Source organism: Folsomia candida, unplaced genomic scaffold (genome assembly GCF_002217175.1).
Source record: "Folsomia candida strain VU population unplaced genomic scaffold, ASM221717v1 Fcan01_Sc003, whole genome shotgun sequence".
Classification (NCBI taxonomy): domain Eukaryota; kingdom Metazoa; phylum Arthropoda; class Collembola; order Entomobryomorpha; family Isotomidae; genus Folsomia; species Folsomia candida.
The window spans coordinates 1,174,590-1,190,572 of NW_019091195.1; the positions used below are offsets into that span (position 1 = coordinate 1,174,590).

Sequence of the window (15,983 nt, forward strand, 5' to 3'; positions counted from 1 at the left end):
CAAGCCACAAACATTCTGGGACATATTTTATGGACTTACGAGTCAAAGTTCAATGTCTTTGGGTCAGATGGGCGTCGTAGAGTGTGGAGATATCCAAAAGAAGCTTTGAATCCAAAAAATCTCAACCCCACAGTTAAGCACGGCGGCGGGTCGGTAATGGTGTGGGGATGCATGGCTTCAAGTGGGGCAGGAAAAATGGAATTTATTGACGGAATTATGGACCAATACAAGTACCAGGGAATACTTGACCGTAATATCCAGGAATCTGTTCGAAAACTTGGACTTGGACGACGATTTGCCTTCCAACAAGACAACGATCCGAAACACTCTGCCAAGTCCACCATGGAATACTTCAAGAAAAAAAAATTCCGAAGCTAGAATGGCCTCCCCAATCTCCAGACTTGAATCCCATTGAGCATCTGTGCGACCACATTGAAAGAGAAATAAGAAAACAATCTTTTTCAGGAATTCCGGGCCTTAAATCCAGAATTCGTGAAGTTTGGGAAACCATTTCTGAAGATGTGACCAAGAACTTGGTAAACTCAATGACTCGACGCCTTGAAGCCGTCCTTAAAGCGAACGGAGGCCCAACCAAATATTAAAAATTAATTGTTATAACATTCCTTATAAATTACAGTTTTTTTTGTATGTTTTCTCTGACTGGACGTTGACTTTTGTCCATCCAATTGTTTTCATTTTGAATTAAAATACATCTCTGGCCTAAAATAAATTTTTTAGCGGAAAACTAATAATGTGCTATGAAATTACGTTAAATTTGTGAGAATTTGATATATCAATGATGAAAATTGGTTCAGTAGTTCAGTGACAATTTGAAAATGAAATTGACGCGACTATGTGGACGTAGACATCTGTCCGACACTGTATATACGTAGAAGTTTGATCTCTGTCATCGTGGGCGACTGGGCTTCAAAACCCTATTGTGACACGGGCACGATTCGCGTGTATTGTGGCTCTTGAATTTTGCTATAAAACCAAATCTCAGATGAACAGCAGGGCATAGTTATCCTAACCGAATACTAATAAAACACAAAATGAAACTCGCAGTGATTGTCCTTTTCGCCTTGGTGGCTGTAGTCGCGCTGGCGGCGGTAAGTCTGCTAATTATTTCATATTTAATATTTCATATTAAACATTTCCCAGAAACTGAGGGTTAGTTTCGTTCGGCAAAATTTCAGGGTGCGCCAACCGAGTTGGAGAGCGAAGAGTCAGTGATGGTTGGAGGGGCAGAGTCATCGGAAGAAGGTGTCGCTGAAGGTATGTAAATATAGACACAATGGCTGAAATTTTAATTAAATGTGGCCAGATACTACTAATTCCCATTGCATCACCATTTCAGTCAACTGCGACAAGAAGAAGGGTGGTGGTGGTGACACTGGTGACAGTGACTCAACCGAGGCTACTGCATCCGGAGTAAAGAAATCCAAGGCTGGACGTAAAGGAAAGAAGGATGCAAAGAAATCCCAATAATTTATGTCGACTGAGCTTCAAAATTCTTAATTCTTACGGATTCATCAGGACAAAATTGCGAAAAATTGAATTTGGCAATAAATTAATTTCTACATACATCATCCATTCAGCTTCCGTATTTACTACATTACATTGCATTGCATAACGACATACCGATCGATCGGTACTGATTTGTCCACAAAGCATATGTTACATAGATCGTATCAAATATGACTCCGTATATATACTTAGGAACCAGGTATTCATTCAGCTATCAATTAGTTTCTTAGTGCAACTTATAATCATGTTCTTAGCATACAGATAAGTGCGCATTTGATATTCCTTAATACGTAATTAATTATGGCTTGGTGTAGTCGTTTTCCCACTCTTTGACCCCCAATTCATCCGTAAACGCATCCAGCAAGAGTTTAGCGTCATCACGAGAAAATACTGAATCGTCCGTAGATGAGTAGAAACGAATGCTGTCTCCGTACCGCACACCGGTAATTAAAAGTCCTGTCAAATTGCGAGTTATTATTGCGAGTGGGTTCACATTTCATTACCGTTACATAATAAATAAATAAATGTTGTTATAATCATCAGTGATTGCAACATACCCACTGGTTTCTTGGGGTGCGGCCAGACCATGACTTCCTCAATCACCGAACCATCAATACTTCCCAAATTTCTGAGGAATGGCAAATTGTTGAACATGGTAGAAATGAATGCACCTCCTTGAAATTTGTGAAACAGGTTGAACACGGGTCTGGGAAATCGATCCATCCATCTCAGCAGGAAATAAGCTGATAATAAATCTCTGGCTCCTGGAATTTGTACCAGCTCATCCTCGTCCTCTGCGTCCAATGGCAGGTGAACCTTGACGAAACTAATCCGATTTCTCGGGCTAATATCCGGATAAACGGGAACCTACACATAAACAAAGTAATGAAGACTTTACATCACTGAACTTTGTTGCGGACAACCGCTATTCACTAAACGTTATTCACTAACAGCAAGTGGCACTGATAAGTTCATTGTTGCATTGTAAACCCCCTTCTGCTTGGCTACCAGTGCTAAAGCTGATCTCGCTGCGCTGGCGATAATGCTTGTGACCGATGCAGTTTTATCATACTTGTTTTTCAGTTGTCTTAGATTCTCTACTGGCACAACTGAAGAGACTTTCATGGTGATTTTTCGCTCACTATTTACCGCTAGGAAAAATTAAACATAAATTTGTAAGCTTTCCAGGCTACTGTAAACCACGCTGGTTGTTTGTAAAATCGTAAATAAGTAGAAAATACCTAGGAAAGGATCCTTCTGAAGATGGTTTCGGTTATTTTGAGAGTGTAGAAATGTTTCGAGGAGGAAGTAAGGCACCTAGGATGATATTCAAAATAGTATCAAATACATATTTATGTAGGCATGCAGTATTAGTTCCACTTACACGAAGTAAAGCATAAACTTTGGACACCAAGAGCATAAAAGTTTGCCAGGGGGGTAACTGTTTCGTGAGGTCGAATACAAATGGTGGGCTTGGCTGGTCCATGAGTCCTCGAGAAAGCAGCATTGCCGTCGTAACTCCGTCCATATAAGCGTGGTGGAAGCGGAACTGGAAATAATTAATAACTAATAACTAAACATAATAGAATATTTACTCAAAAATGATTGCTTCGGGTCATCTCAATGCATAAATGCCCATTTTCGACGATACGGACTTTCCATATTAGGTAAACTCTGTTCCTCGGTAATACCGATAGACAGAATTCTGTACGTAAAAATATGCAAATGATGTGACATGCCGAAATAATTATAGAGCATGCAACATTCATCCCTCTAACGAACGTTAAGCTTATTGCTAAGTAAGCTAATTTTAGCAAGTATTCATGTGAAGCAAAAATTAAAAAGAATCTGGAGTACTTATGTATAAAATGCTTACTATCCGCATTGTGCGTAGTCCTTCCGGCATCAAAACGCGTTGAACTATTAGCCATTCCCACTCTGGTTGAGAGTCATCGCAGTCCATATACTGCCATAATCTAGTAACTACGATTATTTTTTAAAATATTAAGTGTTTATGTAAGGCTATGCAAATAATTTGAAATGATTTGCTTGAAAGTTAATATTGTTCATCATACAAATGGAATCCAGTAGTTCTTCTTGTGTAAAGTAGTCTCTTCCTTGACCAGGTTTGGACAAATCGTATAATTTTACATGGTTTCGTATGTCGAAATTTTCCCCGTTGTGCTTCCAGCATCCGTAACCTTGTTGGCAGCTTAATGTTTCCGTGAGTCTTTTGAACGTCTTCCCTCCAGTCTTTGTTTGTTGGCTGGACAGGAATATATGTAAATTGGAAAAACATATTATTCAAATTACACATTTTTACCACGGAGAATATGTGGTTTAGAAAACGCCCTACTTGATTAGTTAATAATACTCATCAATTTATAAAACTGGATAAATATTAAGCCACCTCAAAATGATAGAACTAGTTTTTTTGACACTATAGACAAGCTTGTTATTGTGGCTTGGGTAGTTGACACTAATTTTTAAATGCAATGTTGATGAAGGTCACTTCACATCATAAATATGAAACATTTACATTAGTCCAATTCCGAACATATATTTTATGTAGAATGCCATAAAAGTGCAAATAAATTTTGAAACAAGTATTGTCATGCGTCAGATGCAGGTATGTAATGACGCACGAAAAATAATTGTGATGATCACTCACAACTTGTAGGCGTCTACGTACATGTCTTGACCATAAAACATGAACCGCAAATAATAAGAAAATGAGTTTTTTTATGTTTTCCGAACCTTAACACTCTCTGAAATCGGGATCGTTCCTTTTCGATATCAACTTCGTCCTGAGACACCAAAACGCACAAATTTAGCCCCCCATGAAAAGGGCCGGCTAGATAAAACATGTTGCTTAATCCAAATCCGAAAAGCCTGTACTTTGTCCATAATAACGACAAACTAACGAATATTCGGCAAATTTCGTTAAAAAGTGCTACTATCGTCAAACTGGGAAAAATCAGGGTATACGCTATCACAAATTTTAACATTGTCGCGATAACTTGCACCACAAAACTTAACATTTTAGGAATCATTTTTCTGATTTTTTATGTAAATTATTATTAATTATTAATTATAATTATGGTGGGAATTATTCCAGTCAAAATGTGAGTTGTCCTCCATGCAGCACTGGAGTTGTTGGCTAATACCACGTCTTTTGGAACGGTGTGTCCAACCAGAAAATTTTGCGAGATCCTGTGAAACGATCATTATAGTTCAAAGTGCAAATGTACATTAATTGTTGCAGAGTTGACTGCAAAATTGATGCGAAAAGTTGTAACATAGGAATGGATAATTTTTTTGCTGATCAGTAACCGGATTATAATAAGAGAGAAGAATTCCTCATTAGATTGACCATTGAGATTGACCAAGGTCTATGTAGCATGTACGTATGCATATCTACATATGTACGTCTTTTTATTTCTTGACCAAGCATGCAGAGCATCTTGCATTGCATTGTTAGCAATTGTGCGGATTGGAGTGATGATATAATAGTAATGATGATAACTTGGTTGGCTGCCTGAGCAAGGAACCTCGTTCCACTTGTACAAGTATACGCAAGTCCACTCCCATACTGACTTTATTGGACAACAAGAACAACTTTTGGGTCTCAAAATTTTTTGTTGATCAAATCAAACAATAATGCACAAGCATTAACCACTCATCATATTTACATTTAAATACATGTCTTAGATTACATATTTCTTGGTGTTATAATATTATATATCACCCAGGTATTCGTTTATGGCCGGATTGCGGGTCTTTGGAATATGAATATAGGTGCATAAATATAGTTGATCGTATACATGAGCACTATTTAACAGCGTACACATACATGCAAAAATAGCAATTGTATAACAGTATTACCATTGGTATGCTAATAAACATTTCCGTATGCAACCGCACTGCTAAAGAGCAGATAGTATTCGGATAATTTGAAATTGTCGGGTTTAAAGTGTATTATGCAAAAATCCGACTAGGGTAAGATTAATTACTTTAGCAAGAAATTAAATAGACTTGATGCTTGTGACTTGCGTAGAAATTATGTAGAACTTGTGCTCTTGGACAACCGGTTGTGACACAGTTTCATAGAGAAGGTTGGACGGCTTGACATGCGTTAGATGGTCATAATGTGAGATCTTGAGACGAAGAAGGATTCATTGTCATCAAGAAATTCGCTACTTTATCCCACTCAAATTTATGCATAATATTTAGGTGTGAGAAAATTGGGATATGCCAAATATCGATGACGAGGCTTCCAACCTCATTTTAGCCCCAAATTAAGGGTCAAGGGAAAGAAATTGTGCGTGGATGACTATCGATTACTATAACATTACCGGCAATAGGTTCATCTTTAGTACAAAGTTAAATTCAGCCACTGAATATTATTAGTGCATCTCGAAAAGTGTATAGTTTTTCGTATTATACAAAACGTGACGTCTTTTTGAATTGATTACAGACTGAACCAGTCAGAAGTTTTTAATGACAAGAAAATTGATTATATAATGACGTTGGATGTAAATTGTACTCGTCCTATGCACTCATTGGGTTTAAACTCTGTAACTTCACGACTACTTTCTTTGTTCTGTAGGCCGAGAAGGTGGTTCAGTAATAAATTATAATGTGTATGTTCTAGTGTAAGACAATAAAAATTGGGTCTAGTTTTTCTTAATTCAAATTTAGCATATTATGAAGAAATTTTTTGGTAGGAAAATTGGAATATACTCCCGAAAATATTTACATAATTGTCGTTCTGCCTTCTTTGTTAATTTGTGAAACTTGTTCTGGAAATAATGCGTACAAAAGTTTGGTGTGTTCAAGAATCTTCCATCAATAGATATGGGATAATTTTTCTGTGATTACATCTACGAGTATAAATAAATATTTATTTATGTACCTACGTATATGAGCAATGTGGCATCAGGTTTTCTTACCGAGATGCTATAAGGCGATTGATATTATTAATACTCCAGCCTGGAGTCTCCAGGTCGATCTTCAATAAATATGACTGATGCACCCAGTGACCAGTGTTTATGTAATCATACTAACCATTATTTACTCCAAATACTATATAACTACTTAATACAGGTAGTACAACATTATTGAGTTTGATATACATATTTGACATATATCAAACTTGCACATAAATCCACATCTTGTAATTATTACCGAATTTTATGGGCTCGTAAAATTTTAGTCATCCCAGGAAGGAGGTAAATAGTAAATAAAATTAAAACAATAATTGGCGAGCAGGTATTACGTATACGTCTCACAGTCACATCTGGCGTTGCTTCGTTGCACAATTCCTTACGCAAAGTTTATAAGTCCTGGAATTTTGGGGAGTTGAAATTGCGTGTGCTGAATGCATTTTAATTTCTCTTTAGGAGGAAAATTGTTCAGAATAAGATTTACTCTTAAAAAATTCATGTCAATTTTCGTGTTAATTTTGCTCACTAGAACCATCTGTGTTTAAGTGTAGTCGTTGAGTATTAAACACGCAATTTTCATTTTGGCTGTGTTACGATTGGGAATGTCGATGAAAATATCTGAATACTTGGAGGATTTTTATGTCAATGCATTATGTACATACGTATAAGACGGTACGTACATACTGGATAGGTATACCCTTCGCTAAAGTGACCCCCCGGGGGTCAGTAACCGATTTCGATGTCCTTCGGGCATGTGGTAGTCTCCAATCAGTGTACTGAAACCCGAAGTGTTTTGACTCTAAGCTCCGATTTTATCCATTTCAAAAATTAATTTCATTATACATAGCTAAAATGTATAATTTTTGGAAAATTCAGTTAAAAAGCTGTGTATCTCTTTATGCTCAATATATTTGGTGCGCTACATAATTAAATGATGTCTGACCAAACAAAACTCCGCTATTTTATAAAATTATCTAAAATCAATTTGCGTCATGATTTGTTTTTGTTTTTCATTTATTTTTACGCGTCACCAACAAAGAAGTTTCCAAATAAAGCACTCTCTCGTACAGTCAACAGTATATGTATGTACATATCTACATACATATGTGTATAGGTACATGTTAATCTTTAATTGGCGTTTGTTGCACTTGCACGCATCAGATACAACGAGATACGAGATGATCTGCATCGCTTCCTTCCTTCCCTTCTAAACATCAGCAACATTGTTGTAACCTTCATTTGATGATCTGTATGTAGGTTCCTCATTTTGGCATAATTTGTATGCGTTGGTATCAGATTAATTGCAGTTTACTTACTAAATTGTTATTTTGCTATATGAAAACAAAGATGGAAACAAAGCGAGTGTGATATGGCAATACAGACATGTGAATCTCTTACTTAGGGTTAGTACAGGCTAAATCTGATGAAAAATAAACCTATGTACAAGGAAGTGAATTAAATGTCTACTTACTTAGCTTAATATATGCGGGTATTGCGGATTATGTTAATTAAACGCATTTCGAATTTACATATTAGTTGATGCTGCTTCGTGTAAGTAAAACACTGCATATTCTGCCTGATTATATTTTGCATACCGTCTTCAATCCAGCCAAAAGTTAAAGCATTTAAAAAAACGACATACCGATTGCAATACCTTTCTCATATAAATATGTGCGCACAATTGGCTGGGAATAATTTGTAGATATTTGATTATGCATATTCGGTAATTCCACATTTTTGTATTCGGATACGAAACCAACAAACTCTTAACTTGTTCTATTTTAACTGAATAGAAAAAAAATTAGTAAGAAAGAATATCTATGAACCTTTTTCATACGGTTCATATTTTCTCATCAGATGTATATTTATTACGACATCATTAATCTAAATCATGAGAACTTTTTCTAATTCGGAATTCCCCTAAACAACTTAGCACCATACTCCCCAAAATCATAATTAAGGAAACTATTTGCATACTTTTATTCAGTAATAATTATTGCGTGTGAAATTTAGTAGAAATTTTACAATTTGCACATTCCGTGATCCATTTAAAGTGCACACCATAAAGATTTATCTATTTGATAGAATGCATATTCCAAACGTCAACGATAATAAAATAAACTAAACGGAGATGTGCCATAAACGAAACCAATTTCTTTTATGCGGGTCCAGTCCTTCGAAGAAAGCCATGAATTGAAGAAGCATAGTTTTCGAAGATTTGAAATTTAATACCACGAATTAACTATTTCGTACCTCAAATATAGTTGTAGGCGAAAATGAGTAGTATGCAATCACTTGAAAATACAATTCTTCGATTGGGAGATCAGTCCGGTATTTATTCTGACGAAGAAGAACAAGCCATCTCGGCGATTTATGACAAAATTGACAGTAATTGTGTTTCATTCTTTCACCATTTGTACCGGGTTTACTATACTCAGCCAGGTTTATTTGATTTTAGCCGATCCAGATTTACAAAGCTGGAGAAAATATATGCCCAAGAGCATTGTGATTGTGGTACTTCGCATATACAAAATGGATGTTGATGTGCTGTACGAAACCGTAAGCAAAAAATATACATTTTACTTTATTGAATCTGGAAAAATAAAAGTATGGATGATCTCGCAGGTTAAATCCCTTTCTACGGTGGCATTAAAAACCTATCCTGACCTTCTTGCACGCATTAATCCAACCAGATTGCAATCCATCTCGAATAGTAAAGTTTTTCAAATTTTGAAAAGACCTGTCGACGAAGGACCAGCTGTCATAATTTTCAGAATTAGTAATACCTAAGTTCAGCCTTCAACGATCAGTAAATGTAGAAATATAAACCTGTTATTTATTTCATAGATCGTTGGATACCTTGTGAAGCGAATTTGGAGGAACTGGTCTCAGTATCCACTCTATATTTCCTCACGGCAGCCAAATCGTCGCCAAAATTACAAAGACAAGGATTCATCCTGATTTGCGATGTGGCAGGGTTCCGGTTACGTCATGCGCGACATTTGACAACGATTGACTTACTGTCAAAAATTGCAACTGTCCTGAGTGCAATTTCCACAAAAATGGTCAAGGGTGTCGTCGTGATCAATAGCTTTGCATTTTTCTATCACACATTTAACATGTTCAAATGGGTGTTGCCTTCCAGGATGAAGAACATTGTGAGTCATGAGTTATTTCTGTAGCGAGTATTACATGCATGAATATTACATGGATTGCTTTAGAAAATGGAGATTTACTTGCATATAATTTTTTTTCAAGATCCAAATTACGAAATCCGACATGTCCCACATCACCAAGTTGATCCCTCCAGAAAGGCTTCCTGTAGAATTGGGAGGAGTCGTCGAAAGCATGGCGTATGACGAAACCATTTCAAAAGAACTATTCTCTGACGTAAACCTGATTCCTACTTTAAGTTACTTGTTAAATGAAGTTCTTATAACTAGCGGATACAGAAGAAGGAGACGAAGTAGTGTTAAATAAATTGTCTTAAAATGTTGTAGATAATTGCAATATGTATAAATACTCAAGATACTTGCATGCAGTATATTTCAAGTTATTAAAATGACAAACTATATAGTTCTATGAATATGGTAATTAATGCATGGTATTCTTATTACTCATATATGTATGTACTGTACATAATGTACAAACAGAAATTCGGCTAAGAACTATGAAATTGCTTTTGGTAATGCAAATATAACGTGCTATTGAATGGTTTGGTTAACAAATTCTGCACTTTGTGTAATTCCTTCTGCTTTACTTTTGGCATTTTTGAACTTGGGAACGACGGATATACCTAGTTCAATAATCATGTATCCAGACATGCATATTTGAGTACAGAATTAAAATTACTGTATTTGTAATATCTTTTAAGCATCATAGTTAAGGGTGTATCACAAATCCGGGTAACGTAAATAAATAAATTCTTTGAACTTTAAATGGCGTTTTATCCGTAGTAGTGTCCATGATGACGATGATGGTGTCGGTGTCCATTGTAACCCCCATTTCCGTAGTATCCGTTATACCCACCCCCATTTCCGTAGAAGCCACCTCCACCACCATAGTAGGGCGCTCCTCCTATTCCAGCTCCAAAGTATAGTTGTGGATCAGCTGACCGCTTTCCTCTGTGACCATGTCCACCTCCATAATGACCGTGTCCACCGCCGTAGTGACCATGCCCCCCTCCGTAGTGACCGCCTCCGTAATGACCGTGTCCTCCTCCGTAGTGACCGTGCCCCCCTCCGTAATGTCCACCGCCGTAATGACCGCCACCGCCACCGTAGTGACCACCTCCGTGATGTCCTCTCTGTGGGTCTGGTCCAGGATCAGCAGATCGTTTGTTTCTTCCTTCAATGGCACCAGTTGTAGTAATTCCAACTAAAGTAATAAACAGAATTAGTATTTGTAGTGAGTTGCAAAAGATAAGTTGATTTCTAAATATGCAACTTACCATCAGCGACGTCTTCGTTACTTTCATCGGACTCGCTGGATTGATTGGGATTTCCACTCTGTGGGAAACTCTGCACCGTTACTACCACCCCAACGATTAAGAACAATACTGCCTTGTTCATTTTACTAGTACTTGTAAAGTATGTGTCGTTGCGCTTTATTTACAGATATTTTGTTCTCCAAGTTGTTCCTCACTCAATGAACTGATATCAGACTCACCGAAGTGCAACCCATTTTATACCAATTTGCAAGCTACGTCATTGTTTGTTTTGATTTGTTTGCGACACGTACACCCCACAACTTGTCGTGTACCGTTTACTTGCACATGTGTATGCTGGGCATTTTGTTTATTAATCGAAGTAACAAATATTGTTGTTGTTGTTTATTGTTGTTGATTTTATTTAAGGATTGAGATCTGAAGAATGACGCTTCTTCCGCTTATGATGGTGGACCATGTAACCTTCGTTCATGTCATGGCGTTGCGCGTCACATCAAAGCATCCACCCAATGTATTTGCCAGTTATAGATAATTTGGTGATGATGACTAAACCACTCACCGAATAACAACCTGTTTTCTTGCATGAAATGTACACCTTCGCCTTATGCATTCTTCTGCTGATGAGATGAGAATGAACAAAGGGACGCAATATAAACCAAAATCAAGCCATCATCATCACCTCCACCGACGTCATCATAGAAAAATTAAAATATATCGTAATACTTTTTCAGTTTGCAAAACGTATATTTTGATTTTAACATCCAATTTTAGAGTCCGCTGTTAAAGTGCAGATAAAATTGGCCAAGTCTAAACTTTTATTATTTGTTATACACCAGCGGTCTCACTCCGATTTTGATGAAACAACAATAATTATGTAGCCTTACATAAATAATTAAACATATGTTTCAGGATTTTTCGTAATAGGTATTCATGTTAAACGACATTGTGATGGGGTCCGTATACGAGAATTTGCATTTTTCTCGTGAAATTATCTTTCGTGAGGGAGAAAAATGCAAATTCTCGTATACGGACCCCATCACAATGTCGTTTAAAGTGAGCATTATTATGAAACTTTCCTGTAAAATTCAATAATTGATGTTTTCAATACATTTTTGGAAATTGTTTACTCTTATCCGGTTGGCAGCTACCGAGTTTATCATGCAAAAGATGCATCATGGAATTGACATATTTAGGTACTTCTCAGCGACACGATGTGGGGTGAAGTGAGCGTGCCCCGTCTGAGAACGCGGTATGGATTGTTACCACGCTGATTCCACTCCATACTTCCAGTCAACCAACGAACAATACGTGCATAGACCAGCAGCGTCGTCCCCAAATATTTCCTAAAAGTGGGTTTTTATCTTTCTTTTTTCGTTTGTCTCCCCATTCTAATCAAACTGACCTTCCCTTCCACAAACCCTCCCCCTGTTGGACATAAAACATTTAAACTTAACAGACTTTAAAGTCTTGCAGGGAGTTTAAATTGTGCAGTGTTGTTCAAGTGCTTGTATACATAATAAGACTTTTCCTATCCCACACTCTCGTGGTGAAAGTCACTTTACACTTTGGTTAAGTAATTCTAAATGGTGGTAAAGCCAGAAGACCCCCCAACTCTGAATGTAATGGAGAAAAAGAAGAGAAAATCGCTTGGCGGAGGAAGTGGTGAGGAAAGTACGAAGAAAGTGCGGAGCCAAATGGTGGAGGGTAGGAAGGAGGGGAGCATAACTCGTGGGGACGTTGGAGCCATGCAAAGTGGAACCAAATCGCTGCTGGAGGGGATGAGCAATGCGGAGGTAACAATGATCCGAAGATTGGCTGGGAATGATGCCAGTGTGAGAAAGAAGACGATGAGGAAACTGAGAAAGTGGTTGACCACGATGGTGCTCAGCTTTCCTGATAGTGCAGGTACTTATTTGGGAAGTTGTGGGGGTTTAGGATCTATTAAATATAAATTTAATTTGCAATTTTTGTCCACAGATTCAACTGCAGAAGTGGAACCTAATATTATACGGGTTTGGAAGGCCTTGTTTTACTGCATGTGGATGGCTGATAAGCCTCTACCTCAGGTAATTAATATGTTTATTAATTTAAATACTATTATGGTAGTACCATAACTAATCTCTGTTTTGTACAGGAACAACTAGCCGAACAAATAAGCAATCTAGTACCTATTGTCGGATTTAAGCCAAATGTCTTGGTCACATTTGTTGAATGGTTCTTCAGAACCATGTCAAGAGAATGGAATTGGATTGACAGATATCGTTTAGACAAATTTATGATGGTACATAATCACTAATTGCACTTGAGCCAAATCATATATGAGTTATGTTTTATATGCACTTTATTATAGCTATTTCGACGCTTTCTTCGGAAAACTTTGTTGACCATAGCGTCTAAAAAGTGGAATAAGGATTTGGTGGATGGATTTTTAAAAACCATCAGAGTTTATATTTTTAATCATCATACTGTGACGTCGACAAAGTTTAAGAAAGGAACATCTTCCTCCTCGGACGAACCCATAGGAAAGTGCCCAATGGGAATGCAACTCCATTTCATTGACATTTTTCTAGAAGAATTTGCAAAAACTGGCGGTGATGGGCTACAGCCTCCAGAAGTTTTGAAATTTTTGTCTCCATTTATCGAAGAAATGGCAACTAATTGTGATGATCGAGTCCTCAATGCATTGACGGAAAGAATTTTTCACCATCTTATGAAACAAAGTGATGTCGGTATTGATTATCAAGAGGGCTTGTTGGGAATTGGTGATAGTGAAGAGGACGATGATGATATGGTAAATGTTTATCAAGTTTATTTAGTAAGGGTGCATGTATGTTATTTATAAAAAAAATTATAATCACCCTGTTTTTCTCTTCATTACAGGACGAAGACGATGACGACGACCAGAATGGACAAGCTGAATCAGACGAAGATAATGAGGAAGATGGCGATGATGCCACTGGGGAGGATGAAGTGTTCAAAGTTGATAATGGACCTCTGGATCCTAGAGCAGGTGCTGTTGACGTTGTTCTTCCCCAACTTCCACTGGACTATAGCGTTCTAGCTGAAAAATTACTAGAAGCAGGTGGATCTAAACTTATCAAGAAACGTAATCGCAACAAACTTTACGCTTTGGCGTCAAGGTATATAAGTTATAAATGTACAAGTCTACATTTCAAATTATGAATTTTTTGCTAATTTCGTATCTAATTTTTAGCTTCAATGAACTTGTCCAAGGAATCTATCCACTCGCATTACCAGAAGATGAGGGCTACAAGCCAGCTATATCCAAAAGGGAAATGGAAGAGGCTGCGCAACGTCTCCTTCAATTTGAGGAAGCCGACTTAGGTGAAACTGTACGCAAGACGAAAAAGCAGAGGCGTCGTGATGCCCGGAAGCTTCAGCAACTTGAGCAGCAAGATGATACTATTGGGAGCGAGGATGGCTCAGTCTTTCTAAATGACAGTGACTTTTTAGGTAGAATTGATGACAATTACTCGAGCTATGTGTCCGAACAAATGCATAAATCTGCTGCAGGTGTTAGTGATACTGTTGATTTTGCAGAATCAACGTCGCAAACGAAAAAGAAGTTGAAGAAGAGAAAGCAAATAAAGCAGAAAGAGCAGGACGAGGACGAAGAAGATGACGAGAGCCGGAATTTTGGATTTCATGTTACCTCTCAATCTACAGACCAAGAACCTACCAAAAAGAAAAAGAAGTACAAGACAGTTGTTGAATTCGAAGCTGACGAATTACATGAGGAATTGTCAGTAACAATTGATTCACCAAATAAAAAATTGAAATCTAAGAAACAGGAAACTCTTAATGAAGACACTGTTATAAATATACTGCCTAAGAAGAAAAGAAAGTCCTTAATTTTGGGGTCTGGAAAAGTTTTAATATCTGGAGTTCGTGGTAGTAACGATGATCAACACGATAACGATTCAGATGATTATGTCAAGATCGCCAAACGGAAATGCAAGAGCCTCAGTCCATCAAAAAGTACAAGTCTTGGGTTGGCATTAGCTGGAAAATCTGTTGATCATTCCATGCTTACTCCAATAAGAAACAACGACATTCTTCGTAAGAAACTGAAACTACGCGGAACACCAGAGTCTGAAGGGAGTAAGAAGCGAATTAATTTTGTCTTGAACAGAAATTTGGAGCACGGTAAGTACGTATTGTGTGTCCCTGACCTGAAACTTCATTTCACTAATTTATATAACTCTTGTTTATTTTTTTTTCAGAGGCGACCGATTACATGCCCTCCATTTCTAAAAGCCCAGCAATTCCCTTTGATGCTACTAAAACTCCAACTTCAGGGATTTTAAAGTCGAAATTAAGCTCGACACCTTTCAGGAAGTCGCTTAGTGTAAAAACATGTCCGAGGAAAAGAGCGCTCGACTTTTTTCAATAATAATTTAACTACCCCTTGCAAAAAAGAAAGCATTCAGCAATAACCTTTGCTCATTTACTATTTTGTGTTTCAAATGTGCGTAATATAAATATACAAATTGGCTACTAGTAATTGTTGGACGAACACGAGAATTATAAACATATGATGATACTTAATTATACACTAGTAGCTGCATTATATAGGATACACTCGCAGAATAATGGTGACCAGTACCATTTTGAAATATGTATGACATTAAAATTAAACTTGGTTTTTGTCCTTTGTTTTGTTTCTACTAGATTTTTTTTTGTGAAATTGGGCCTACGTTTGGAGTAAAAAAATCAATTTGTTTTATCAATTAAATACAAAATATTATGCACATAGATCATTGTGTGAATTAATTTTCTATGCACCTTCTATCTTGGCCTGTTGTATATCCTGAATAACCATAAATTTGTCAGTCGCATGTCACATCCTTCTTTTAAAGACTCTTGACCCCCATTGGTGGTTTTCGAAAATGGTCGTAGAACGCTGAAATTTGGCATGAAGTGGTGCACCAGATTTACAAATAAATATTAATCAAATGTCCGGTGAATTTGACCTTATTGACCACATACATGCATGAAGTATACATATTTATGTGTACCCGATGCCCATGATATTTACATAA

General features: G+C 37.1%; 4 protein-coding genes across 6 annotated transcripts; 2 read left to right on the forward strand and 2 right to left on the reverse strand.

Moving 5' to 3' along the window:
• Positions 1-1,589: 1,589 nt before the first annotated feature.
• Positions 1,590-4,798, reverse strand: LOC110846184. The gene is made up of 8 exons (XM_022092844.2): positions 4,285-4,798; positions 3,603-3,793; positions 3,404-3,510; positions 2,912-3,076; positions 2,769-2,844; positions 2,479-2,678; positions 2,085-2,394; positions 1,590-1,983 (listed from the first exon to the last, which is right to left on the reverse strand). The coding sequence occupies exons 1-8, from the start codon at positions 4,578-4,580 to the stop codon at positions 1,826-1,828; spliced, it is 1,503 nt and encodes a 500-aa protein (XP_021948536.1). The 5' UTR covers positions 4,581-4,798; the 3' UTR covers positions 1,590-1,825.
• Positions 4,799-6,018: 1,220 nt separating this feature from the next.
• On the forward strand, positions 6,019-10,059 carry LOC110845628. Of its 2 annotated transcripts, XM_035849344.1 has the most exons (5): positions 6,020-8,861; positions 8,932-9,032; positions 9,099-9,252; positions 9,321-9,631; positions 9,732-10,059. In XM_035849344.1, exons 1-5 carry the CDS (start codon positions 8,750-8,752, stop codon positions 9,951-9,953), a joined length of 900 nt encoding a protein of 299 aa, XP_035705237.1. In that variant the 5' UTR covers positions 6,020-8,749; the 3' UTR covers positions 9,954-10,059. The 2 variants fall into 2 exon arrangements, with proteins under 2 accessions (XP_035705236.1, XP_035705237.1); XM_035849343.1 differs by having other exon boundaries at positions 6,019-8,861; positions 8,932-9,252.
• A 249-nt stretch (positions 10,060-10,308) lies between these two features.
• LOC110847729 (abscisic acid and environmental stress-inducible protein) lies at positions 10,309-11,142 on the reverse strand. The gene is made up of 2 exons (XM_022094724.2): positions 10,924-11,142; positions 10,309-10,850 (listed from the first exon to the last, which is right to left on the reverse strand). Exons 1-2 carry the CDS (start codon positions 11,042-11,044, stop codon positions 10,420-10,422), a joined length of 552 nt encoding a protein of 183 aa, XP_021950416.1. The 5' UTR covers positions 11,045-11,142; the 3' UTR covers positions 10,309-10,419.
• Positions 11,143-12,184: 1,042 nt separating this feature from the next.
• On the forward strand, positions 12,185-15,698 carry LOC110847108 (ribosomal RNA processing protein 1 homolog A). Of its 2 annotated transcripts, XM_022093964.2 has the most exons (8): positions 12,186-12,825; positions 12,898-12,986; positions 13,055-13,201; positions 13,271-13,711; positions 13,801-14,060; positions 14,135-14,394; positions 14,482-15,087; positions 15,165-15,698. In XM_022093964.2, exons 1-8 carry the CDS (start codon positions 12,504-12,506, stop codon positions 15,332-15,334), a joined length of 2,295 nt encoding a protein of 764 aa, XP_021949656.1. In that variant the 5' UTR covers positions 12,186-12,503; the 3' UTR covers positions 15,335-15,698. The 2 variants fall into 2 exon arrangements, with proteins under 2 accessions (XP_021949655.1, XP_021949656.1); XM_022093963.2 differs by having other exon boundaries at positions 12,185-12,825; positions 14,135-15,087.
• The last annotated feature ends 285 nt before the right edge of the window (positions 15,699-15,983 follow it).

Excerpts from the sequence above, each read along its gene's own strand:
- LOC110846184 (XM_022092844.2), bottom strand. The coding sequence starts at position 4,580 with ATGATTCCTAAAATGTTAAGTTTTGTGGTGCAAGTTATCGCGACAATG. Across the intron at positions 3,077-3,403 it reads GACTACGCACAATGCGGATA|TTCCGCTTCCACCACGCTTA; the intron begins GTAAGCATTTTA and ends AATTATTTCCAG. Across the intron at positions 2,679-2,768 it reads TCAGAAGGATCCTTTCCTAG|CGGTAAATAGTGAGCGAAAA; the intron begins GTATTTTCTACT and ends AATTTTTCCTAG.
- LOC110847729 (XM_022094724.2), bottom strand. The coding sequence starts at position 11,044 with ATGAACAAGGCAGTATTGTTCTTAATCGTTGGGGTGGTAGTAACGGTG. Across the intron at positions 10,851-10,923 it reads TAACGAAGACGTCGCTGATG|TTGGAATTACTACAACTGGT; the intron begins GTAAGTTGCATA and ends TTATTACTTTAG.
- LOC110847108 (XM_022093963.2), top strand. The coding sequence starts at position 12,504 with ATGGTGGTAAAGCCAGAAGACCCCCCAACTCTGAATGTAATGGAGAAA. Across the intron at positions 13,712-13,800 it reads AAGAGGACGATGATGATATG|GACGAAGACGATGACGACGA; the intron begins GTAAATGTTTAT and ends TCTTCATTACAG. Across the intron at positions 15,088-15,164 it reads GAACAGAAATTTGGAGCACG|AGGCGACCGATTACATGCCC; the intron begins GTAAGTACGTAT and ends TTTTTTTTTCAG.
- LOC110845628 (XM_035849343.1), top strand. The coding sequence starts at position 8,750 with ATGAGTAGTATGCAATCACTTGAAAATACAATTCTTCGATTGGGAGAT. Across the intron at positions 8,862-8,931 it reads GATTTATGACAAAATTGACA|CCGATCCAGATTTACAAAGC; the intron begins GTAATTGTGTTT and ends ATTTGATTTTAG. Across the intron at positions 9,632-9,731 it reads CTTCCAGGATGAAGAACATT|ATCCAAATTACGAAATCCGA; the intron begins GTGAGTCATGAG and ends TTTTTTTTCAAG.